Genomic DNA, 26,575 nt, shown 5'->3' with positions numbered 1-26,575 from the left:
CAGGGATGCCAGAAACCTCCGGGCAAGGCTGGAGTTTCCTGTGTGTGTGACAAGCGAAGATGCAGAAACTCGGAGAGTTCTGCTCCTCACCACAGAGGAGCTTATCCTCTGAAGTACATGAGGGACCCGCTAAGATCATCTCGGGGCTGAGTGTCGACCTGCGAGGGCGATGCCCCACAGAATCGCAGTTTCGATTCATCTGTGTGTGCCGGTCCCCCTGCCTGCTTTCCACGTTCAGCTCCCAACCCTCCGTACCCCTGGGGCGCAGACGGAATTGTACGTCCTGGGAGGCAGGGGCTTGGCACACGTGGCTCCCACACGTGCCCTTCCCACTCAAAGACACTCGGCCTAGCAAACTGTGCAAACACGTGAGAACTATCCCCAGAGTGGCGTCCACACCAAACTCCCCTGGGCCAGGCTGGGCCAGAGTGTGTCCTTCCTGCGCGAGTGCCCACATTGTGGTTGGTTGTGCGTATGACTTGTGGTCTGATTGGTATACAAGGTCATATATAGATAGATAGATAGATAGATAGATAGATAGATATAGATATATAGATATAGATATAGATAGATATAGATACACACACACACACATACACACACACTAGTGGCCCAATGCACGAAATTCGTACAAGAGTAGGCCTTTCTTCCCCCGGCTGCCGGCACCGGCTTCCCTCCAGCAGCAGGGACCTGGGCTTCCCTTGCAGAGGGAGGACCCGCCCACCTGCCACAGCCCGCCGGTCAGTGGCCTAGGCCTCCCTCTTTGGGGCGATCATGGAGCCCCCAATTGATCGCCCCACTGGCCAGTGGCCTGGGCCTCCCCTGTGGGGCAATCATGGGGCGACCAATCGCATCGCAGCCTCCTTGGACCCCCGACCAATCACATCGCAGCCTCCTTGGACCATGTCATAGCATGGTCCCGGATAGTCGTCCGGATGGTGGTTCCGCTGTTCGGCCATCCTGTCTAATTAGCATATTATGCATTTATTATTATAGATTTCGGGTATATGACATTACAATTGGATGTTTGTAATCCACACTGTTTTTTTCTTTCATTGTGGTCCGACTGGTAAACAAGGTTATATATATCTCAGGTGCGTGACGTTATGATGGGCTACCGGTAGCCCACACTGCATTGGGCGTGGCCCCGTCGATGCACTGGGTGACATGATTCCCTCTCTCCATCCTGCACTAAGTTTTGTTTTAACCCCAGCACCTACCCACATGTCAGTGACTGCTGAGCAAGGAGACTAACTCAAGCGCGGACGAGGGCTCTGTCCTTGACCAAACGTTAGCCATGCGCCCAGGAGCCGTCTTCTCGACTCAGCCTCGACGTTGGCCCCCACTCCCGCCCCAGCTGGCCCTTCACAGCCCAGTTTTAGCAAGAGCCCCGCTGAATCCACCGGAGGGAATCGCCACCCTCAATGTCCTACCGAGTTCCTCTATCCCCCACTTCGATGCCTCAGCCCTTGGCCTGCCTTCAGCAAGAATCCTGTTAGGTTGGCCCCTGGATGTCTCCTGTTAGTAACTGCCATCCACTGACCCTCCTCCCCACCTGCTCTGAGGGCATAAATCCCCTCTTGTCCTTGTTGAATCCCTACCGAAGCCTAACCTGGCTCCCTCGCTGCAATCACCTTGACCCTATCCTGGTGGCCCCGATAAAGTCTTCCCTGCTGTTGCGAAGTGTCTGAGCCATTTTTAAATGGTGGGCAGAGTTGCCCAGCCCATGTTCTCAGTGGTTTGAGCATCATCCCCTGCACTGGGAGGTCACGGCTCGCTTCCCAGTCAGAGCATGTGCCTGAGGTGCTGGCTTGATCCCCAGTAGGGGGTGTGCAGGAGGCAGCTGATGGGTGTTTCTCATCGACGTTTCCATCTCTCTCCCCTTCTCCCTTCCTCTCTCTCTCAAATCAATAAAAACATTTTTTTTTTAAAAAAAGAAGATTGGCTTCCAATTTCCATTTATAAAAACAAACAAAAACCTCCAACAGCAGAGAACAGTGTTTGGGTTTTCATTGCAAACTTCAACACCAGAGGGAATCATGCATCAGTTTGGTAAAACAAATTTGCCACCACAGCGGTGCTTCACGGAGCTGGAAATGCAAAGAATGACACAGCCTTCCCGGTGACCTAGACCCGCGGTCCCTGCCCCGGGCTGTCCCACTGTGCGCTGTCATGACAACTCGCTCGGAAAGGCCTCCTTCCCGTGGTGCCTGACAACGCTCACAGGCCTCCTGAGCTCAGAGCCGGGAAAGCTGCACTGCGGACAGAGCCGCGCTCCTGCCCACCATCCGCGTCCCCGCAAAGGCCCTGAGCAAAGGAACGTGTTAGAAACAAACCTGACCCCAGTGTCCCCTCCCCTGTGTCCTCTGAGCCACATGTCCACGCAGGGGCCACAGCTTCCCACACTGCGCCCGGAGAGTGGATTCTGTGTGCGTGTGTACGTGTGTGTGTGTGGGGGGGGGTATGTGGGGGTGGGGGACACCTTTACTGTCCTCAAGTTGCCTGTATTAGCAGTCACACTTCTGCTCAGAGGCCGGCAGAGCGAACAGGAGCACAGATCAGGCTCAGAAGCCCCTCAGAGAGGAGGAAGGGGTGCATCCCATCTTCTCTACCTCGACCAAAACCTGCGGCCTCGGGTTCTAGACGGGCCCATGGCCGCAGCAGGAGGGGACGCCGGTCTCAGCCACCAGAGGCGCCTCCAGCTCGTACAAACCTAAACCTGCGATTAGCACCCGGCTCAGCAAACGTCCTCTCGGGCACCTGTCCAGCCCATGACGGCTGTGTGTGCGCACCTGTGCCCGAGCGGCTGGAGCGACCTTCTTCTCCACAGCCCCACCGGCACAGGCCATGCTCTCCAGTGGTTAGGGCATGGCACCACCACCATACTATGGAACAGGGCTCAGCAATGAAAGGAAAAACCCCTTCAAGATAGACAATATCTGGGATGGCTCTCAAGGAAATGAAGCTGAGCGGAAACAGCCACTCTGGGAAGGCTGGGTATCACAGGGTTCCATCTCCAGAACGTTCCCGAAATGAAGGCATTACGGAGCGGAGAGCAATTAGCGCGGCCAGGGCTCAGGGAGGCGGAGGGGAGGGGGTGAGCCACTGTGGCGGTAGAAGGGACCCAGGGACCCTGTGGTGAAGCTGGCTGATTCCTGGCTGTGCTGTTGGTCATGCGACTCTACACTTGTGACCAAATTGCACAGAGCTAAATACACACACGTACACACAAGCGACGAGTGCATAGAACTAGGGGCATCTGCAGAACATCCGACCGCAGCAACATCAATTTCGTGTCTGTGATATAGTGTGCAGGGTGTTACCACTGGAGGACACTGGGTAAAAGGCATACGGGGATCTCTCTGTACTATTTCTTGCAACTGCATGGCAATCCGCAATTATCTCAAAATAAAAAGTTCAAGAAATGCAATTAAAAATTGTTTCCCACTCAAAACCACCTTCATCTTCATTCTGAATATCACAGAAAAGGAGCCTGGTAGCACTATAGGAACATGCGCACGGCACTAACATACGAAATGACCAGAGCAAAGCCTAGCGGGAGAAAATTCACATCCTCCATTAACTCCTTTTTTTCTTTAAAATCCATGATCTCTGGCATTCATTGTAATAAAATCCACGCAAGACATACAAGAAACAAGACATGCTCGCAGCCCAAGACCTCCCTTCTCCCCAAAAGATGGTAGAATCAGACCCATCAAAGCTGTTAAAGGGATTCTGATGAGCAAAAATCGCCAAGTGGAAATTCTGTAAGAAATTAAGAACACAGTGCATGGTTTGCCAGATTACACGACAGAAGAAAAAAAAACCAAAATGGAACTTGAAGATATTGTAGAAAAAATATCTACATGAAAATACAGACATAAAATGGATGGAAGAGACAAATTCAAGAGACATGGGCCCTCTGATAGAAGGGCTAACACACAAGTAACTGAGCTCCGGGGAAAAGAGAGAAAGGGATGAGAGTGAAGCAGTAACAAGACACGGGCTGAGCCAAGCGGTGTAGCAACAGATGAACAAGAAACCACACACCTGGGCACACAGAGCTACACGGCGACGCCATTTCTCACCGGGCAGACCGGCAAAACGCATGTTTGGCAACTACGAGGAAATGCTCACTTACAAATAAAAAATGGAAATTAGTAAAAATTCAATAACTCTACATTGAAATTGGAAAGACCACTATGGATTCATGTTGTTGCTTTTTCTACTGAAAATGTATTCCCCAGCTCTGCCCACTACAAGGCTAGGAAACATGACTAACTCGCTTGCAGTGAGCATCATTACTGCCCAGCGGGGGGTCTCCAAAAACAATGCCCACGAAAGGCAACTCCAGTTCACGGGTTAATTCCAGGTCTAGAGCAGAAAAAAGGACTAGACCAGTGATGGCGAACCTTTTGAGCTCGGCGTGTCAGCATTTTGAAAAACCCTAACTTAACTCTGCCGCTGTGTCACATATAGAAATTTTTTGATATTTGCAACCATAGTAAAACAAAGATTTATATTTTTGATATTTATTTTATATATTTATATGCCATTTAACAAAGAAAAATCAAAAAAATGAGTTCGCCATCACTGGACTAGACCAACCTGGGACATGAAGCCGTTACCCACAACGACTTGGGCTGTGTGACCAGGAGGACAGGTGAGAGCCCCACGGGCCCACAATGGGACAAGGTAAGCAACAGAAACAATAATGATGCCAACAGATTAAGACGCAGGATGAGCGGTAATAATAACGAAGAACACCCACGTTGGGCGTCCTTGCAGGATGCCAGGGAACCAACTCCCGGCTTGGAAAACAGGTGAGCAAGGGAGGCGAGCATGTGTCCCTCCTTTGCTGTGAGAACTGCTCTCCGGGCTCACCAAGCATGTTGTGAAAAAGCTCCCCACTGTGCGAAAGGAAGTGCACTGGCTAATGAATGCAGATGGAATCACAGAGTCAGAATCAATGTCTGCAAGCCCCGTGGAAATAACGGACCTCGTCCATGATCGCCAGCGGCTGGTAGAACCCTCAGGTGAGAAGCAACTATGTTTTGATTACATTTGAGTGAATGGATAAGTGCCAACAACGCGTGAAAACCCTACCAACCTCAGCACTCTAAGACCGACAAACGGGCCTGGTGTGCTTCCGTGGGTGGGACGCAATGGAAAGAACACCAGACCACGTAGGAGCTATTCTTGTCCGACACCAACCAACCAAGCAACCAAAATTAGTCATGGAATCTGTAGGCTCATCGGTTTACAGCAGACACAGCCGACAGAGGCCCCTGTTCACCCCACGGGAAGCCAATCTGCAAACACAGAAAGTACGGACTCCTGTAGGGCACACGTCGTCGCCGTGTTCTCGATCCATACATTGTGAGGGCAAAAGAGGTGGAAGGTTGAACCTAAGATTGTAAGGAACTGGCTAAACATAAAAACTAAAGGCAGCATTTGTACCTTGTCTGGATACCGATCGCAGCAACATCTAAAATATCTGTAGGACAAGGATTCTAAGGTCTGGCGGTACACGCTGGCGGTGTTAGAAAGTCCTTATTTTTAAGAGATGAGATGGAAGTGTATGTGTGGCCCTGACAGGGAGGGGAGCAGCATGTGACCGGAGGGTCTGCCTACAGCTGTTGGCAAGGTCACCTGTGGGTGATGAGCACTTTGCTTTTCATCTTCCAATAGTGTCCACAGGAACATGGTTTCCTCTGCAAATGAATGAAACCCAAGCAGCATGCAACCCAGCGCCGTGAGACCTGCCTGTCTAGACCAGGGGTGGGCAAACTTTTTGACTCGAGGGCCACAATGGGTTCTTAAACTGGACCGGAGGGCCGGAACAAAAGCATGGATGGAGTGTTTGTGTGAACTAATATAAATTCAAAGTAAACATCATTACATAAAAGGGTACGGACTTTTTTTTTTTTTTTTTTTTTTTTAGTTTTATTCATTTCAAACGGGCCGGATCCGGCCTGCGGGCCATAGTTTGCCCATGGCTGGTCTAGACTCTTCCCTAATTCGGATCCAGCTGGAAGGTGAACATAATCATTCGGACGGGAGACTTGATCAGGTCATTTTAAATTTCATTTGGTAGAACCACGGGGTAGCACATGAAAGCAAAGTCACAGATACACGGAGAAGGGAGCCCAGCTGCGACCGGATAGCGAAACACACCCTCGAGCAGCTGTGATTACAACAATGTGGTCCTGACCCAGGAATAAACGATGCTCCCACTGACCACACACATTGCCCAGAAATGACCAATCACGGTACATCGAGGAAAGGAATCATGTTTTAAACCACAGAGGATTCTTTAATAAGTGGTGCTGTGATAACTAGTTTCCATTTAAAAATAAATTCAGATACATAGAGCACAAAAAGTCAAATTCCAGACAAAACTAAGGATTTAAATATAAAATAATAAAAAAGAAAATGAAATCTAGAATTGAATGTCAAATTTGTGGGTGAAGGATGGGACTCTGGAGGATGACAGAGGAAAAGGTGGAGAGATTTGATAAGTTAGAATTTTGTATGTGAATTAACAAAAACAAACTTTAAAAAAATCACATCACCAAATGAGATAGCAAACAACATGGTGAAAATATTCTTAGAAATTTTAAATGGGTTAATATGAACCCTGTATAAAAATGTAAGTAAAATTCTCACGAAAAAACATTACAAGCGAATAGCTTAATAGGCCAAAGATGTGAACAGTTTACAAAACAGACATGGTTAGAAGGAAAAGGAAAATGATTACATGTAACAAATGATAAAAAAATGCAAATATAAACAAAATCAGGCAACTTTTTGCCTGTGAAATTAACACAACTTTTTAAAAGATAATACTGAATTCTGGCAACGGTGCAGCGAAAGGATCCGTCAAATCCTTTCGGAAAGCAATCTGACAATATGTGCCGAGCCCCAGTAATCCCACTTCTGGGAACGAGTCCTAGGAGATAATCCAAAACACGGGAGCCGTATGCATGAAGCCACCCACCGAGGTGTCTCCTACATGAGCTACAAGTCGAGAGCAAGTGGCAGGCGCCAACCCGAGAGACTGCGCGGGCAAGCCACCGCGGGTTCTGTGGCGGCCAACGAGGAAGCTGGTGACGAATGTGTGTAGTAACACGGACAAGCGGCTGAGACAGACGTGTAGGTAAAAAAGGCAGTGGCCCAATGACAGTTACACAGGGTTATCAGAAAGTGAGATATACGCGTGAAAAGATCAACCAAATTGAGAAAACCGGTGATTGCGTAGGGTTACACGGCCTTTTCCCTCTCGATGCTCCAGGAGCTGGGGAGCAGGTGATATGCCTCCTGGAGGCCTCTGCAACCTCCGTGGAGAGAAACCAGGTCGAGGCCACACATTTGGGCTCAGCCCACGGGGAGGGCTTTGCTCCCACCTCCCCGGCTGCTTGGCCGGGAGGCAGACACACGTCCTTCCCTTGACTGGCCGTGAGCTTCCAGCAATCGCTGCCCTTGGCCGAGGAATCTGAGGTGGTTCCGCCCCAGAGCACAGCCAGGAGGAGAAACGCTGCATTCCAGGCAGCGAGCAACCCCAGTGCTGTTCTCTGTGACCTTCAGGGCCTCGGCCAAGGGCACCGCAGCCCAACACAGACCCTGCCACGCTCGGCGTCCCGGCCAAACACGTCCCACGGACGCCGTGCTCCCCCAGGATGCTGTAAGCTCACGGTACACAGCCCCGCGTGGAGAGCTCCCCACGCACGTGTCCTGGGGTCGCGGCAGGAAAGAACGGCAGAGCCGTCGGCAAACCCACGAGTCCCGTGCTCCCCTCTGACAGGTCCCCAGTGTCACTACAGAGATCGCCTTTTCTTCTCTGTGTGTTTTTGCCTAAAAAAATAAAGGTCTTGCCCTGACCGGTTTGGCTCGGTGGATGGAGCGTCGGCTTTCGGACTCAAGGGTCCCAGGTTCGAATCCGGTCAAGGGCATGTACCTTGGTTGCGGGCACATCCCCGGTAGGGAGTATGCAGGAGGCAGCTGATCGATGTTTCTAACTCTCTATCCCTCTCCCTTCCTCTCTGTAAAAAACCAATAAAATATATTTTAAATAAATAAATAAATAAATAAAGCTCTGCCCACTGGATGTAACCGGAGCAGGGCCTGCTGTCAGGCTCAGGGAGATGTGGGGACAAGCAGGGGTAAAGGCAGAGGTAGCTGCTGGAATGTGGCCGCTGAGGAAGCCAAGAAAAACACACACAGACACAGGCTCCTCATGAGGCCCTGGCAGGGGGCTGAGCACTCTGCGAAGTCACAGGTCCGCCCTGGCTCCTGCCCACCACACCCACCCACTCCCCAGCCCGACTCCCAGATGCACTGGGAGGGTGCTGCCTGCACCCGCACCTCACTCCCTCCCCAGCGCAGCGTGCAACCCGGGCTGCTTCCATCCTCTCCGGACAGGACCTCTCCCCAGAGACAGAGGGAGAGGACAGGGAGAGGCACGCCCACCGTGCAGGTGCGGGAAGCTGCAGTGCCTGCTACAGTCCGATCCCGGCAGCGACGCACCCCCTGCCACCTAGAGGGTGCCCGGTGTCCGCGTCCCTGTACACCCGGCACCTGGGTGGTGCCAGGTCACCCCTGCTGGTCCGAACTCCGTCTGTCTCCCCAGGGTCCTGCTCCAATTGGCAGCCTTCCCAGGGAGGAGAGGGCAGGGCCCGGGAGGAGCGGGCTGTCTTCTGCCAGCCCTTCCTGCTACAAGCCGTCCTGGAATGATCCCTTCCACGTCCCCCCGCAGGGTCGGCGCTGTTCTAGGACACACGCGGCCAGCAAAGGCGGTCTTCGTGGCCCGCCGGGCGCGCACACACTGCATTGTGCATTGTTTTCCCAACGAGCCACAGAACCGCCAGGGACCACCATGGTTTGCAGGGCCAGGGCTCGACGAGCTAATCCCTCTCGCTTGCTCACTTTCCACCAATTATGACACTGGCAGCGCATCTGAGGAAAGCGCAGACTTACGCATTTGCTTCTGGAAGGATATGAAAGAAATCCGCTTTTCAATTTGAAAACGAAACCGTGTTGGAGCCGCAAAGCCCCCACCCGGTGCCTCCACTCCGGCCGCGCGGGAAACACAGAGACACCGGCTCCGGCCCAAAGCAAACAAGGCAGCGGGCAGTTATTTAAAACAAACACGCGCCAAATGGAAATCTATGAAGTGAGGCTCTACTGTAAATTCCAGCGGAGCCACTGGCTAAACTAAACAGCATCTGTGAGTGGCTCATGTAAGGAACACACTACGGACCCTGGGGCTAGACCAATATTCATTTCCTCCGGGCTGGTCTACAAATGGTGGAAATATTATGGGCGAAAAGCTGAAAATACTCTTGATTTTCCCTTGGTTTGGCCAAAAAAGAAAAGGAGGGAAATAGAACAGAGACACCCCAGTTCTCAGCCACGCAGGCCACGGACCCAGTGCTGACCGCTCTGTGGGGACGCGCTCTGCCTGTCTCCTGCGAGCCCCTCGCTCCCCTGCGGAGCTCCCTGCGGAGCCCAGAACAGCGAGCAGAAGGCCGGCGGGGCCCCAGCAGTTGTCAGGGCTGAGGGAGTCCTCCATGTGGGCCTTCCCTTTCCCCAGTGCCAGAAGCGGTTGGAACCAGGGCGTGGAGAAAGGGTGAGGGTGATGCCATATGAAACGCATGGTAATTCTAAGTTAAAGAAACGTAGATGCTCAACTGGGACTCCGAGGGGGACACCCTGTAAAGCAAGTCACTGTCTGACCACGACGCGGCATAAAACGGTGACTGATTAGTCTCCAAACGAGCTGGCCCTGGACCCCCCGCTGACAGGGACCCCTTTGTCGCGGCTGACACTGCCGCCCAGACCGCAGAGATGAGACGAGACGAGACACATGATCAGACACATCCAGGCCATTTGCTGTCCGAGCTCAGGGCACCCTCGCCGGCTCAGGTCACCCAGGAACAGAGAGGGGACACCGGCAGTCGGAACTCGTCCATATCGCTCCCTACGTGAGAGCTCCATCCCCCCCCCCCCCCCCCCGTGCATTCGGGACAGAGAAGCTGGAAAGTCAAGGCCTCACGGAGAACAGAGTGACGGCCATGATGTGGGGACAAGGTGGTTCTCAACACATGCGCTGCCTCCCAGGTTCCTTGGGCCTGACAAGGACGCTCGGTCCGAAAGCTCCATCCGCCAGAGTGCTCCCGGGGCCTCTGCTCTGTGGTCCTCAGGACAGGGCGGTCAGGAAGGCGGGAGGACGAGATGCGAGAGGAGGAGCAGGGCCACAGTCTTCTGGAAATTTCTAAACTGAAGCAGCAGGAGAGGAACATCGGGGCGCATGGTATGGAAGACACCCAGGCAGCACAGAACCCAGAGCCGTGAGACGGAGAAGAGGAAGCGGCCGGGTGCCCGCAAGCAGGTGCTGCATGCACCCTCTTTCTCCGCCGGGAGCCCCCTGCTGGAAGCCCGCGGGTGGGCGGCCCCAGAGCCGGGACAGCAGCAGAATGGCCGTGGCCGGACGCCGGTCCTGTCCAGGGGGCCCGGCTCCTACTCCCCCGCATTCCCCCTCCAGCCTCGTCACGGCCACAGCCCGGGCGCCGTGGGGGGAGGAGGCGGGAAGACGGCTATTTTGAGAGACCAGAGGGTTTTCATGGCTAATAGGGTTTGTTGAAGCTGAAAGACAAGATCCATCCAGAACTGTTCACAGCAGGGTGATCTCACAGGAGTTATTTAAAGCAACGTACCCTTTCAGATGCGACTGGCTGGGCGGCGTCTCCCGGGCTTTACGTAAGAGGGGGGCACGTGCTGCGGAGCCCTCAGCTCGGTCTGCACCCCAAGAGCGTGTGAGCAGGGCGCAGGGTGCAGGCGCAACCATTCGGACATCATATCCGTTCAGCCTATCACCGACCCTTCCCCAAACACCTGCTTGCTAATGGCCCTGCTTCATACGCTGGTGAGAAAATAGGAAGAAACCAGTTTTTCTCATCTGCCAACCCCGACATCGACACCCGTGCTGACATCTGCACCCACGCTGGCTCCTCTCCTGTGACAATGCGCCCACTGTCCGTGTTCCTCCCTCCCCTTCCCTTCCTCTCTGGGCCTCACCGCTCCCCCTCGCCGCCTCCACACTCCTATGACCCGCTCTCTCCACCAGATGGTTTCCATCATGCTCCGTGTCCACAACACCCAGACCAACCCCGTCTGAGTCACACCTGCCTCCAGACACCATTCCTCAGCCGAGGCATCACCAAACCTCAAGGGCGGTGTCCACGCCCGGTGGGTGGCATTCCCTCCGGCTGGTTTCCACCTCGGTCACACCAGGGACACGGCTCGGGTCGCCACCAGCAGTGACCTCCGCGTGGCCAGAGCCTCCGGCTGCTTCTGCTATCTTCCACGTCCTCCCCTTGCCATTCCACGTGTCTTCTTCCCTCTATTGTAGACACTCGGAGTGCCACAAGGCCCTCTGGCCCTGCCCCAAACATTCCCCAAGTCCTCCTCACGCCCCAGTGGCCACAGCAGCTCTTGCCCAGATTATGCGAAGTGACTTCACCTTGACCTTGGAAAGGTCACCACGGATCAGCACTTATGTTCTGGTCCTGACCTTCACCCGGTGACCAGCAGATAGGAGAGAGAAAAAGGCTGCCAAGTCTCATCACAGAAACGGGGAGCCCAAGGGGCTCCCCGACCTCCTCTCCCAACCTCGGAATCCCAGGACGCCCCACGTTGAGGATGCAACGGCAGGTCAGGCCAAGCGGGAAAAGGTACTTTTTGCTACGACAAATGGAAGAACATGGGACGTTTACAGAGCTGCCCAGCCCGGCCGGCGTGGCTGTGGCTGAGCATCAACCTAAACACCAGGAGGTCACAGTCCGATTCCCGGTCAGGGCACATGCCCGGGTTGTGGGCTCCATTCTCAGTGTTGGGGCATGCAGGAGGCAGCCAATGGATAATTCTCTCTCATCATTAATGTTTCTTTCTTTCTCTCTTTCTCTCTCTCCCTTCCTCTCTGAAGTCAATAAAAAAAATGTCTTTTAAAGCTGCCTAGACGGTCAGACCGCTAAAGAGCGCCTTCCCCTTCGGGGGACGGTTAATATTTACAGCCACAAACATCAGCATCTCACACAGTCCAGCCCTCCTAAGAGCCCGTGTATGGGACGTGCAGGCAGGGTCACTGGGCTGGCACAGGGCCCCAGGCGCCCAGCGGCTCAGACGCGGCGTGGGAGCGGCCTTTGGTGTGGATTTTGTTTTGAACCATTAGAATTCACTGAACTGCAAAGACCAAGCTGTCAGAGTTCATTTTCCTCCTAAATCACCAAACGGCAGTGTAGCACCAATACTCCACGTTACAATATAATTTGTAGCCTGGGTGGACTCGCAGCGCCGGGAACTTGACAGGTGAGCACCGAGGACAAGCCTCCCCCGCAGTTGGACGGGAAAGGTCACCCGGAGACGGGGAGACACCAGCTCGGCGGGCAGCGGCCTCCCCGCGGCTCAGCCCTCACGCGGGAGCCGGCTCCAGGTGCACGCGGAGCTCCCCCAGGCGGGTTTTGTGCTAAATGCAGAACAGCTTCCCAGGAAGGACCTGCACTGACTAATGGTCTTGAAGCAAACAAGGGGTCCCCTTGCTCATCGTGGACCCACATCTGGAACACCCTCTGCCTGGACCCAGATGTGACGAGGATGACTGTCCTTCATTCCTGGAAAGAACTGAGACAGAAGTAGGCCAGGCACTCCCTCGGGGGCTGTGTAATAGAGACCGATTCCTCTGCAGAGTCAGGCAGCCACACGGCCACTGGTTGCTGAGCACCTACTGTGTGCCAGAGTCACCCGGCAATGAGCAGCCACTGAGATAAAAAGAAGCGATTTCCGCATCGCAGTCGCATCCCAGGGCCACGCTCAAATCTACAGAATGCCACCAACATACAGCAAGGGACACATAGACGTGTCTTATCTGATCAGAATGTATAGGAGACGCCTCAATCCTGTTAACACGGATTCCATGGAGAAATTACACGAAGCAATAATATTATCTCTTTTTGGCTCGGCACACGCACTACATATGCAAATTTTTTCAAACTTAAGTCTTCCCCTGTCAGGCTTTCCTGAAGACAGAGACGAAATCTTCCACTTCATTTCCAACCCCGCATCTAGAACGCAGAGGGGCGTGACAGATACGGGTGTAACTCCACAAACCCGTGTTCCGGATGATTTCATTTCCAAATCCGCGTTTATTGGAGTTTCCACGCAGAGCGCTCCGCCTCCCTGTATGGGCGGTCACCGTGCCGACAGCGAGTTCATCCGCGGGAATCCACGCAGCTTCTTTCTGCAGGAGTCCTTTTTCCTTTTTGTTTTTTATTCCATTTGTTAAAATGGTTCCATTATAGTTGACATACAATATTATATTTGTTTCAAACATACAATGGCAATTAGACATTCATGTAATTTACAAAGTGATCGCCCTGATAAGTCTAGTATCCATCTGTTAGGCAGCGGTTCTCAACCTGCGGGTCGCGACCTCTTTGGGGGTCGAACGACCCTTTCAGAGGGGTTGCCTAAGACCATTGGAAAACACATATATAATTACATATTGTTTTTGTGATTAATCACTATGCTTTAATTATGTTCAATGTGTAACAATGAAATTGGGGGTCACCACAACATGAGGAATTATATTAAAGGGTCGCGGCATTAGGAAGGTTGAGAACCACTGTGTTAGAGTCTTCACAGATTAAAACAATTTTTTCCAAATAAAAAATTTCAGTGTCAAGAAAGAACGGGCCAAGAGCACATACACATTGGAACACGACTCGGTCACGATAAAGAAGGAATCCGACATGTGCCACCTCCTCTGTGAATCCTGAGGGCAGGAGGCTAAGTCAGAGGAAGACAAGTACTGTGTGATCTCACCTACATGCAGAATCGCAAAAACAAGAAGCGAATTCCCCAAAAAGCACCCCTGCTGAAACCTTCCTCGGTGTCCTGCCCACCAGGTGCTGGAGGGAGGCACAGCCCCGGGTCAGTTCCTATTGGTGTGAGCCCAGCACTCACCTGCCTCCTGTCACCTCGGGAGCCTGAGCCATGCCCACCGGGCTCTGCTGGGAGCGGGGAGCCCTGGAGGGCGTCTCATGGCAAACTGTCCCCGATTCCCAGGCACCAGCCCTGGCAGCTCAGCCGTGGCAGCTTCAGGGGCAGAGGCTGCTATTTATTTCAAGCTCTGCTGTCTTTGCTGGGGTCACGTGACAGGGACCCATAGCTGAGAAATGTGGAAATAAACATAACAGGGTCGCTGTAATAGAGGCATAGATTTCTACTCATTACTGAACATCACGGAGACTCAGTGTCTCCGTCCGTAACGTCTGGATATCGCTGGCATTTTGAGTCTGAAGATTCCGTGTGGCAGGAGCCGTCCTGGGTGTGGGACTGGACTTAGCAGCGTCCTGGATGCTTTTATTTTATTTTTTTATCTTGACACACACAACAGCCGAGGGTCTTCCCTGCTCAGCTTCCTCCTGAGCCAGGAGCGCTGCGGGGGCATGTAAACTGGAAGGACCTGCAGAGCAGCCCCATCTCGATCATGTACCCCGTTTGCTTTGCTGGCTTTGCACTGAAGAGCTGTCCGTGGGTCAGACGGAGAAGCGCGTGGCTCCATCCCCCACGGAGGGAGGAGGGCCTCCGGCATCACGTGCCCAGCAGCAGGAGAGCGCGAGGCGAGGTGTGCGCCCACTCGGAGGGGACTTCTCAAACACACTTGGCCCTCCCACACCTTCCCGCAGAAGCCCCTGGGGGGCTTCATCCCGGAATTAAATCCGGGCCGTTTGAATACAACCCGACTGCGTGCAATGCCGACGCTCTGGTTAGATGCAGGTTATAAAGGGCCGGGAAGAACCTGGGATTCCCTGTTTGACCGTCAGGCCAGGCTTCATTAGCGAGCAAGGACCAGAAGCTGGCGAGCCCCCAGGAACTGCGTGGGAAGCATTAGCACAGTCTGTGGAAGCACCAGCAGGATGAGGGGCTCCCACGGTGGCGCAGCTCCGTGCGTGGGTTTGGCTCCGCGTGGGGCCCAGGGCCATGCTGAGATCCAAATCCAGGCCCATATGGAGGTCCCGGGGCCTCGGGACACAGCTCTGCCAAAGGGGGACGCGTCCTGGACTCCTCGGGGGACCAGCCAGAAACGCGCCCCCTGCAGCCAGGGTGGGCCCAGCCGCGTGCCTGGGACCCGGGTCTGAGCCACAGAACAGCCAGCGTCCGGGAGAGGCACAGGGAGGAAAGAGCGGAATCACGACACCTCTGAGCCGGGCAGACGCAGGAGGCTGAGCTCCAGGGAAAGCGAACTCAGCATGTGTTCATCATCATGATGCGAGTTCCTGTGTCTTCGCTCAGGAACCACATAGTCTCTTTGCCTTCCGGTCCTTAGCTGGCAGCCCCATGAAGGTGTTTATGTCCGCAGCGGCCTTAGAGGCGCGCTTAACATCTTCAGGCCGTTGGCTATGCGAAACCTCAACAGGAAGCGGCAAATTTAAAAAGTAAAGCAAATTCCCTCGCTGTTCAGTGGATAGAACAGTGATGGCGAACCTTTTGAGCTCAGCGTGTCAGCATTTTGAAAAACCCTAACTGAACTCTGGCGCCGTGTCACATATAGAAATTTTTTTATATTTGCAACCATAGTAAAACAAAGACTTATATTTTTGATATTCATTTTATATATTTAAATGCCATTTAACAAAAATCAACCAAAAAAATGAGTTCGTGTGTCACCTCTGACACGCGTGTCATAGGTTCGCCATCACTGGGATAGAATGTCGGCCTGCGGCCTGAGGGGTCCCGGGTTCAATTCCAGTCAAGGGCACGTACCTCAGTTACAGGCTCCTCCCCAACCTGGGCCCTGGTTGGGGCATGTGCAGGAGTCAACCAATCAATGTGTTTCTCTCACAGTGATGTTTCTATCTCTTCCCTCTCTCTAAAAATCAATGAAAAAATACCCATGTCCTGAGATGGCTTTACGTTTTAAGTAGCTGGCTCCTGGGGGGCCATAAGCGGATACAACCACCCCGCTGAGTCAGCTGCTGAACACAAATACTGTTTCCTTGCCCGGGGAGGGAGCAGCATGTCGGGCAGTGAGACGGGAAATGGAAATGAAATGGTCGCCACCCACATGGTGGTCAGTGTCCACGGGCCTCCTTCGAGGCGGTCTCTGGCTAGTCGTGCTGGTTTGGGGACTGTCCCCGCAGACGTGGCAACTGCGGCAGCAAACGCAGATCTGTCTGAGTCAGAAGCTCTGACATCGGCCCTGGCCAGGCAGTTCAGTGGTTAGAGTGGCGACCTGATATGCTGAGGTTATGGGTTCCATTCCCGATCAGGGCACATACGAGAATCAAGCCACTGATGCATAAATAGGTGGGATGACAAATCAATGTCTCTCTCTCTCTTAAATCAATTAAAACAATAAAAAAACTAGACGTGCAACCCAACACTGCAACCTGGGCATTGGTGCCGGAGAAACGGAGACTCACATTCGCACAGAACCTGCACATGAATGTTCACAGCAGCTTTCTCTCTATTAGCCTCAAACTGGCAACAGTGTGGAAGTCCTTCAACAGGACAGCGGTACGTCCACACCACGGGACAGACCACAGGCGACAAAGGGAACAAACCTTCGACACAACAACCCACCTGACTCTCCCGAGAATGACGCGTTACCCATCCCACAGGTAATTCCCTGGAGATGAAATTTTCAAAATGACAAAATGGTGTAAATGAAGAAGAAATTAGTGGTTGCCAGGAACCGGGGAGGGTTGGGTGGAGGGGAGAGGAGCGCGTGTTATAAATGGACAACGAGGGAACCTGTGTGGTGACAGAAATGGCCCGGCCTTCACTATGAAGGAGTTGAGAACACTGGCCGCCTGCGAGGACCAGGAACACGGGGAAATGGGACGGCCGTGGGCTGCATCGGTGTCATTGCTCTGGTTGTGGTTTGGGGCTGCAGTTTTATCAAATGTTCGCCACTGAGGGAACCTAGATCAGACGTACACAGCCTCTCTCTCTGTTCCTTCTTACACCCCCTCTGCCTGTGAACCCCCAGTGATCTCCGTAACAACTGCAATAAGAAGGAGGAAGAAGGCGGGCAGCCAGCAATTCCTTCTAGAAGTCACATGTGATGGGGTGCCCAGTGACCACGGCTGCTGCTCACAGAAATTAAAAACCCCAGGGGCTGGAAATTAACCGGCTCGGCGATGGCACACAGACTAAATAAGGATGAAGAAAATGCCCATGAATTTTTTGAAGCTGAAATATATGAAAGGCTAACACCTTTCCCAAACCTAGCACAGAGCCGAGAACTGCTCTGGGCAGCAAACAAAGGGGGTTGAAATGAGACAGCGAATGGCACCTCTGTGGGGCGCGGCTACGGTGTTTTGGCCAGGTTCAAGCCTCGGACTAATGAAGGGACAGGGTCCTCTCAATGCCACGTGCAAGTCCCAGCTGGAGGGCAGGGTCCTCCCAGCACAATCATAGCCAATGGCTGTGGTTGTGAGCTTGAACCTATAGTCCGAACACGTGGCCCCACGTGCCTTGTGCTAGAGTTCGGGTGCATGTAGTTGCATGAGGTTGAAACTCACGAGAATGCTGTAAACAATGTGATCACGCCCCTACATGCCTCGTGGCATCTGCTATAAAATAAAGACACGGCTTGTGGGCGCTGTCTCCTCATCAGGGAGCAGCGTCCCACCGAGACCCAGCTTTCATTCTCTTGTCTGTCTTTTCTCAACCCTTTCACCCTCCCCCCCCCCCCCCCCGCCCCCCTCACTCAGGATCACCTTTGGCCGTAACACACCTCTCTGCCCTGGACAAGGGGAGGAGGCTCCTGCTCAGGTTTGCTCCTCTCCGGGGGGCAGAGCCCAGGTTCTTTGTACCAAAGCCCCGTCTTGGCACAAGGGAACCACCCAACCTCCAGGCACGTTTCTCCAAACAAGTATTTGGTCACAGAAGGGGGAGCACGTGTACCAGGCAACCCTGGACCCCTGAGATGAGGAAGGGGCGCCTGGAGCAGGGGAGCCTCGCGCGGGGTACTCACTTGTTCTGCATCATGTTCATGATCACCCAGTCGAACGGGTACACGTTCTTCCCAATGAGGTTCTTGAACATGATGAAGGTTTCCATCAGGAAGTCCTGAAACAGAACGAAAACACTGAGACAGCCCGCGGGAGCGCGTGGACACCAGCCCCGGCCGCCCGGCCCTGAGTAATTACAGGATGAGTGACCGTGCCCTCCGCCGCTGAATGAAAACTTTCTAAAAAGTAACGCAGATGTATTTCCCGGGCGCTGCGGACTATTTCTGTCTTTCTGTTTGCGCAGCACCTCCCATGGGGGGGGGGAGGGGACTTTTCCAAAGACATGATTGAAAACAGTTCTCGGGCATGTCTCTCTAATAAAAAGAGTGCCGTCCCCAAAGATTACAGGTATGTTGTATTCACACACTTTCTGCTTAGAGAAAAACAGTTTACAAACATAACATGAAGGTTATTAATAGTTCTACAGTGTCCGGCCGGTGTGACTCAGTGGTTGAGTGTTGAGCTATGATCCAGGAGGTCACGGTTCGATTTCCAGTCAGGGCACAGGCCTGGGTTGTGGGCTTGATTCCCAGTAGGGGGCGTGCAGGAGGCAGCCGATCCATGATTCTCTCTCATCATTGATGTTTCTCTTTCTCCCTCTCCCATACTCTCTTATATAAAAAAGTAATAATTCTTATATTTACTCTACTTCCATTTCTCATTATCAACAGGCCCTAGCCAGGTGAATATGGGATCTTATTGTCCATTCTCTTTCCTTATATAACTTAGCAAATAAAAGAACTCCCGCCCTCCTGTGCCTCGTCAGCTCGCCCCGAACCATCGAGCACATGGTGGCACCGCCAGCCCTTTCTTATGGCAGCGACAGCCCACAGGCTACTCAGCCGTGACCCGCTGCCTCCCTGAGGGTTCTGTGCTCTCCTCAGTCACGTTCCACTGTCCGCCCGGCATCCATGCAACCTGGCATCGGGAAGGGGTGCCCATTTCCTTGGGGCTCCCCCCTGTGCCTGCCAGGAGGAGAGTGTCTCGAATCTGACAGCTTGGCACGGACTCTGAGCTCACTGGAACCAAACAAGTGGTTACCCTGAAGTGCACGCATCTGGGAGCCCGCACGCCCCCTGGAGGCCTGGGGAGGAGGAGGAGGAAAGGCAACTGAGAGTCACTTAGAAAGGTGCGGCCCAGGTCTGAGGTGGCAAACCAGTGCCCGCCGCTCATTCACGTGACCCACGGAATAGGGATCCGGTGCCGTGGCGGTGAAGACTGGGGAGGTAAACGGAATTTCAGAAGCCAAGGAAGCAATTCCCAACACAGAGCTGCAAGGACTTCTGGCGGAGAGACACGAGCTAGACTTGAGAGCAAGAATCACCAACGTCCAAAGTTCAGACGCTCTCTCTGCAGCCTTAACACCAGAGCCAGGCCCCTCCCACGAATGAAAACTCGGGGAGCGCTGGCCGGTGTGGCTCAGTGGTTGAGAGTCAACCTATGAACCAGAAGGTCTTGGTTCGATTCCCGGTCAGGGCTTGATCCCAGTGGCGGTGGGGGGTGAGGGGGGGGGTTACGTGCAGGAGGCAGCTGATCAACGATTCTCATCTCTCCCTCCCTCTCCCTTCCTCTCTGAAATCAATAAAACTATATTTAAAAAGGAAAACTCAGGGAGTAACTATGACCACCCTTTTGACAAGAGGCCACCAGTTGAGGGGACCTTAGGGACCTGGGCACGGTCAGCCCACTGTCCCCCCAACCCAGCTCCCACATGTTCTGGCCACCAGCCCTCCAAGCAGGGGTGCCTCCCCCACACCACACATGGCTCCTCTCCCCGGTTTAAATATTGAAATTCATATTTCACTCCTTCAGTTCCCCACTTTCTCAAGAGTTTCCCATTTTAATGACCAGTTTGCAGATTCCACCGGCTGAGTGCGGTAATTTCGTCGCGCCTCCATTTGCATGAAATTGCCCGCTTTCTTGCTGATAGCTCCTCCGAGCCTAATAATTGAGATACAGGGTCTGGTTCTTATTATTCCGGAGGCGACGCCTCTTTCCCCAACGCCTTCCGCTCCTCTCCCGGGAAACCGCCCCCCGCCTCATTAGCGGGGCTCAGCTGCTCCACGCGCGCACTTTGCTGATCACACGGAATGCTGTGCCTTGTGGGCGATGGGATCTGCTGGGCGTCCGTGCCGTCTGCATGGCTTACAGCCGTGGCCGGGGCACCGCCGTCGCATCTGCCTCGCACAGGGGGCGTGGCTGCACCGACTATGCTGGTAGCATTTCCAAGTCCACAAGGGGAGACGGGGGACGCATAGGAGGTGTTTGTGAATCCATTCTTCCAGGCCAATCCACGCCTGCGGCGTTTCCTGCTTTGCTCATGGAGAGGGTCCCACCGACTAAGTGGGCAGCTCCGACAAGAGCCATCACTGTACTGTCTGGGCCAAGCCTTCTCGTCACGCACCCAGCTGCTTCCGTGCGTCCCGTCCCCACCCGCTGAGCCAATGGCCTCTCTCACCGACCGGCCAGAGGGGAATCCCAGCCCTTCTACCTGTGTCCACTCTTGTCCCTCGTGGTCCCTACACGTCACCCAGAGTGATCTGTTCAGATTGCAAGTCTGGTCCAGGCACCCACCCTCCCCTCATCTCCCACTGAACCCCCATCCCAGTGTTCTTAAGGACGGAGCCTCGTGACGCTCAGAAGCAGAAATCACCACTCTGCTTCCCGGTCCTGGCTCCAGACAAGGACCCTCAAAGGATGCTAAGCTCGTCAGATGAAGGCTTGTCGGGGGTGGAGTAACTGCCGACTGACTGTGGATGACCTGACAAAGGGGCACCTTCACCACGGGGAGACCTGGCAGGGCCCCCCTTTTACCCAAGGGATCAAACTACCCATCACCCATAGGGGCCGGCTTGGCGTTTTCACTCCTCAATGCACACAACAGGGAAGGACTCTTGCAAAAGGAGGGGCCTGGATTTCAGACAAAGCTTCCTGTCGATGTACAAGGCAGCATGCAACCCTTAAGAACGGGGGTCGCATGCAAGATCGCTGGCCTGGTGTCTACCCAGAGCAATGCCTTGAAAGGAAGAAAGAACAGGAGACAAGAGGTGCCACCGGCGCATGGCGGGGCCTGGACTGGGCTCTGGTCTGAGGCAGCCCCCGGGGAGGACGGAACATCGGGAAGTGAGGGAGTCGGAAGCCTCTGGAGTGAGGGTCGGCTGCCCTGTTCCGGAAGGGCCACGGAGAGGGCTTCCTCTTGAGAGATGTTGGCGGAAGCTCCGAGGAGGAGGCAGGTTTCTCACAGGCTCCAGGGATCTCTGTACAGACAGAGCGACTCAGAGGAGGCCGGCAAGGTGAGTGCTCGCAGCAGCGGAGCTCAGGTGACAGGAGTCATGGAGTCCATGGAGTCCATGGTCCCGGCCTTTCCACCTGCTCGCACGGGCGATCGCTCCTGAGAAGCACTCGGGGGCAGAGCACAAGGAAAACCAGGGAACGGGAATGAGGGCAGCGACTGCGTGGATGTCGATTGCAACAGCGGCGATGATGTCCCAGGTGGTCTTGTGAGAAGCTGCTCTTACAGGAGAAACCGGGGAAAGCTACAGGGGCCTCTGCACTATCTTTTACAGCTGCACGTGACTCTACAGTGATCGGGAGATAAAGCGTTTACTCAAAGAATCAAGGCTTTGAAAGTCATTTTAAAACAATTAAAGAAAAAATAGCAAACAAATGACTTTTTTTAATAAATAAAAAGAAAGCAAATAAATAAAATATAACAAAAACAACAAAAAACACACCAAACCCACAAAAAAACAAGCAAAGTGCACAAGGCTGCTCAGCCCGGCGTCGAGTTCCAGGGGCCTCTATGCCCCACCCTCCCCCAGGCTTGTCCGACCCCGATCTCCTCGCTGCCCCAGCGAGGCTCCTGTCCATGCTGCACCCTCCATGCTCCCCTCCCTGTACGGCTCCCCCTCCTTTCCTTCCACATCGCAGAGGCTCCCTGGCCGGTGCCTTGGCCAGTCTGGCTCCTTACGAGGCCCTTCCTCTGCGGCACAGGTGACGTGGGCTCGCTGGGAGGGCCCCCTGAGTCCCCGGCGCGTCTCCTCCGGCCTGCGGGGACCCCAGAGCAGGACGTGCCTGCCTCGCCCCGTCCCTCCCGCCACGGCGCTGACAGGGCCAGTGTCTGAGAGTGACCTCCCTGCCAGGGTCCTGCATCCCAGGCCCACTGTCCGGTGGAGTGAGCCTTCATTAAGCTTCCTTTACACCAGTGGCTCCCAGCGTGGGGCGCATGCCCCACAGGGGGGCAACTGGATTTTTAAGGGGGGCAATTCGAGAATGAGTTATTCACAGTGAACTCTGTGCATTTCTTATGGCTCTAGGGGCCTCATATTCAGCCTATAAATATATATTGTGACATATGCATGCATTTCAGTTCTCTATTATGTGTTTGAAACTTTATTTCCTATGTTTCCATACCACTGCATATTATTATTTTTTTTCACAATTTCTTAGTGGTTTCTTCCTCAGGACGTCCGCTGTCCTTTCGTTCTTTTATTTTTCTCTTTCATGGCTGCCGGGTTCTTTGGAAGCTTGTGTAGACCAAGTTCATGGCCCTTTAGGCTGCCCTCCCGTGAATAGGGGTTCAGTTTTTGAATGATAAGACTTCTATGTCACAGGGGGAGGGGGGCATCAGGATTTTAGAGGCCTTAGGTGGGGCGTGGCCAAGAAAAGGTTGGGAACCACTGGTTCACACGGATGGTCACAGGAACACAGGAGCAGGTGCTCAGCCCGAGGCGCCTGCTCCCACTCCGACACTCTCACAGGATTGGAATCAGCTTGGGGGCTGTTTCACGTGGAACTCCAGGCTCCGAGCAGGAAGCCACTGGCAGGATGTCTCCCAGCCGAGCGGTCAGCAAACTGCGGCTCGCGAGCCACATGCGGCTCTTTGGCCCCTTGAGTGTGGCTCTTCCACAAAATACCGACTTTTGCGCATGGGCCACGAAGTTTCAATCGCACCCTACGTGTTTCAATCGCACTGTACGTGTGCGCCCGCACGTGGTATTTTGTGGAAGAGCCACACTCAAGGGGCCAAAGAGCCGCATGTGGCTCGCGAGCCACAGTTTGCCGACCACTGTCCCAGCCTGACAGTCCCTGGCTGACATTCTCCCTATCACCGCGCCTATGAGCACTCTCACTCCCCACTTCCCAGGTGAGAGACGGCACGTGGGCCACCCAGGACACCTGCCTGAGCCCTGGGGTGTCGGGGGGACTCCTGCCTGAGCCCTGGGGTGTCAGGGGACACCTGCCTGAGGCCCTGGGATGCGTCGTTAGGGAGGGAGCTCCTGAGCGACTACTTCCGCTCCGTGGTGAGTCCCCTGTCTGGTTGCATTAGAGTTTTACTGAGCAAGTGCTGACAGGCTCCGCGATCACAGCTAATGGAATGGATCAGGGAGAAGTTAAGCCGAAAGGCTCCCTGGCTCCTGCTGTTGCAAGTCAATCAGCAGGTGAAGAGGAGTGAACGGGAGACTCTTCCTGGGCAGCACCCCCAAACCTCCACGACCCCAAAGCCCAGGAGGGACACGGACAGGGCAGCCCAGTCACCCCTTTCCCCGCACGAGCAGGGGTCTGCGTGTCAGGACCCTCATCCTAGGAACACGGCTCAGGTGGACCCTCCCAGGCGGCTTCTCAAATCAACCGTGGGAAACCCCGGTGCAGAATCACTCTTAAAATAACGACTCCAGTGTTTTGCCCCAAATGCTGGCCCCCAAACATGGGGAGGGGACAGGGTCAAAGTGACACTCACCACCACGTCCGTCCTCATCTTCCCGAAAGTCGTGATCAAATGGGCATAATGATAATCTTCCATCTGCCGCAAAATCGCGGTCATGCAAGCCACGAAGTTTCCCTGCAGAGGAATCAGAAGACACAGTTAGACGGGGCGGGGGGGGGGGGGGCGGGTTGCGGGGGGCCGGGGCCGGGGGGGTAGGGGAGACCACACCCTTGGGAAAAGTGGGTATCAACCAGGAGTCTGGGCTGGAACCAGCAGCGCGAAGCCACCACATCTGCCACCCCTGGCGGCCACCAGAAGGCAAGTGGTCACTCCACCCTCACAATCTTTCTTTTCTTTTTCTTCTCTCCCCCCGCCCCCATTCCCTTCTCTCTCGCTGCATTAAGTTAGTGCTTCCTGACCAGGGGTGGTCCAGGCTGGAAAAACAAGCTTTAAGTATTTTTGTATTAAACAGACAGAAGTTAGAGACAGGACTGCAACCACCACCTCCTCTGTCCTGTGCTCTTGGTCATGGCTGCCCTGACCGCAGGACGTGTGTGAGCCCTTGACCGGGGGCCGGGCACACGGAGGCCTTTCCTTCCCCAAGTCCCGCCGGCGCCCCCTCGGAGGTAACCCCTCCCGCTCACCGTGAACTACGGCCCGCTCTCCTCCAGGAGAGGAATGTGCGGGGCGTGGGCTCCGCAGAACGTAAAGCTGCGAAGGGAATCTCTCAGGGCGGACGGGCTGGGGGGAAGGAAGAGGAGGAGGAAAACGGAAACCGGCCAACAAAATCAAGACCCGGAGAAGCCAAGGGCTGAAGCAGTTAGCAGATGGAGGCAGCCAGCAGGTATGCGGCGGTGTGTGTGCACATGTATGTGTGCAGGTCTGTGCATGTGCATGTGTGTGCACGCAGGTCTGCGCACATGTGTGCAGGGATGTGCACGTTTGTGTGTGCAGGGGTATGCTTGCGAGTGTTTGCATGTGCAGGTGTGTCCATGTGCGTGTTTGTAGCTGTGTGTGTTGTTGTCGTACAGGTCTGTGTGCATGCATGTTTGTGTGTGCCTATCTGTGCATGTGAGTACACATGCAGGCCTGTGCATGTTTGTGCGTGTGCCTATGTGTTCACATGTGCACATGTGTTCATGTGTGCAGGCCCATGCATGTTTGTGTGTGTGGGTCTGTGCATGTGTGCATTTGTGTGCATGCATTGTAGGGGATTTATTTGGCAGGTGGGCAGGCGGCTAAGTGGTCCCATTGCCATTGACTGCCATGTATCACACTTTGGGGTTCATGGCTAACAACATCTTAAAAGCCTTCCTTGCTCTTCAGTATTTCATCCTAAATTAATGACATTTTAAGAAACAGAGGACATACACTTTCTCCCATTAAACCAGTACAAGTGCAGTAAAATTATAGGATGAGAAATACTTTCAGACATGCCTTAATTCTGCCTTATTAAATGAGTTCCCAAATTGCATTCTTTTACGAACTCTACTTTTACAAGCAGTATATCTGAATGCCTAAATGTCTTCTGCATTAATTTGAGATTCACTCTCTGCAGTGAAATGCTGAAGTCCAATCTTGTTCCAATTCATTCTGCATCTGCAGTACACACACATGCTTCCCAACGAGCCGTCCACGGGTGCATTCCATAAATTGAACAAATACAGTGATGATAGGATGGTGCCTTCCATTTGCCCAGAAATGTAAATTATTTGTGAACAATAATAATTGCTGAGGTTTAGATTCCAAGTTGGGGTTCAGAAAAAGAGCTAAATAATGTGTTTATTATAATAATAAGTTTTCCACTGGAGGAATGAGTTCTGACATGGCAAAATGTCTATTTATGAATATAAACTTTTAAAAATCCTCACAGGAGGTTATGCTTTTAATGATTTTTAGAGAGAGAGAGGAAGGGAAAGAGAGATAGAGAAACATCGATTGGTTTCCTTTCATATGCGCCCCGACTGGGGATGAAGCCACAGCCTAGGTATGTGCCTTGACCAGGAATTGAACCTGCAACCTCCTAGGGTAGGGTTGATGGATGCTCTAGCCACCTGAGCCACACAGCCAGGGCCGCAGACTCTCAAGATACATAAATACGTGGCCTCCCGTTCATTTCAAGAGAAGCCGCTTTTGCAACTTCTCTAGGCTATGAGATGGGGTCATGGTCTTCACATGTTGATCAAGTACAACGAGGCCGTCGGAACCACGGCCCATCAACACCCCACAGTCTCTGCAGCCCCATCTGATAGGCCGTGACCCTGAGCTGCTCCCTCTGAGAGAGTGAACGGCTACAAGGCGTTGCTTGGCAGCCCTGCTCGAACCTTCCCTCTCATCCGGAGGGACATGAGAGTCCTGAGAGCTCCGAGGCCTCTGCTGGTGGCCCCCGGAGGCAGGGACCCGCTGTCCCGCCCCTGCAGGCGGAGAGAACGCTGGCCGAGGGAGAGGAAAGGTAACGGCCGCCATAGGTCATGCCCAGCTTCGGCGCTGATGGAGGGAGCTGGCCATGACCTGGACTCCGCCCCCGGCCCCCCAGGGGAGCTTTTCTAGAGCAAGAGGAGGCCCGTGTTGGCCACAGTGCCCCTCACGTGGGCTCACGTTCATTTTCATGTTAAACAATGGCGACTCGCACTCTACAATCACCTACGTCACAAGCCAGCTGTGTTCGATCAGAGGCGATATACGAACTGCTGACCTTGAAACACCAAGTTCAAAGCAGAAAAGCCAGAGCTCAGAGCGGACTTGAGGATGCCGAGGGCACGGGAGTGGGGACGCGGCCGCTCTCACCGGA

General features: G+C 53.8%; 1 protein-coding gene across 1 annotated transcript in view; it reads right to left on the bottom strand.

Annotated features, from left to right (window-relative positions):
• DOCK1 (dedicator of cytokinesis 1) overlaps positions 1-26,575 on the bottom strand; it is a 288,779-nt gene that overhangs the window by 62,495 nt on the left and 199,709 nt on the right. Inside the window, 2 exon segments of the mRNA XM_070432089.1 lie at positions 18,041-18,135; positions 23,818-23,919. Of these exon segments, the coding sequence (XP_070288190.1) occupies positions 18,041-18,135; positions 23,818-23,919 (197 nt within the window).

This window comes from Myotis yumanensis, unplaced genomic scaffold, assembly GCF_028538775.1.
Source record: "Myotis yumanensis isolate MYYU_CA2020_CCGP unplaced genomic scaffold, mMyoYum1.0.hap1 SCAF_13, whole genome shotgun sequence".
NCBI classification, from domain to species: Eukaryota; Metazoa; Chordata; class Mammalia; order Chiroptera; family Vespertilionidae; genus Myotis; species Myotis yumanensis.
Note: the sequence above shows the minus strand (reverse complement) of the source record. Positions and strands in the feature narration are given on the sequence as shown.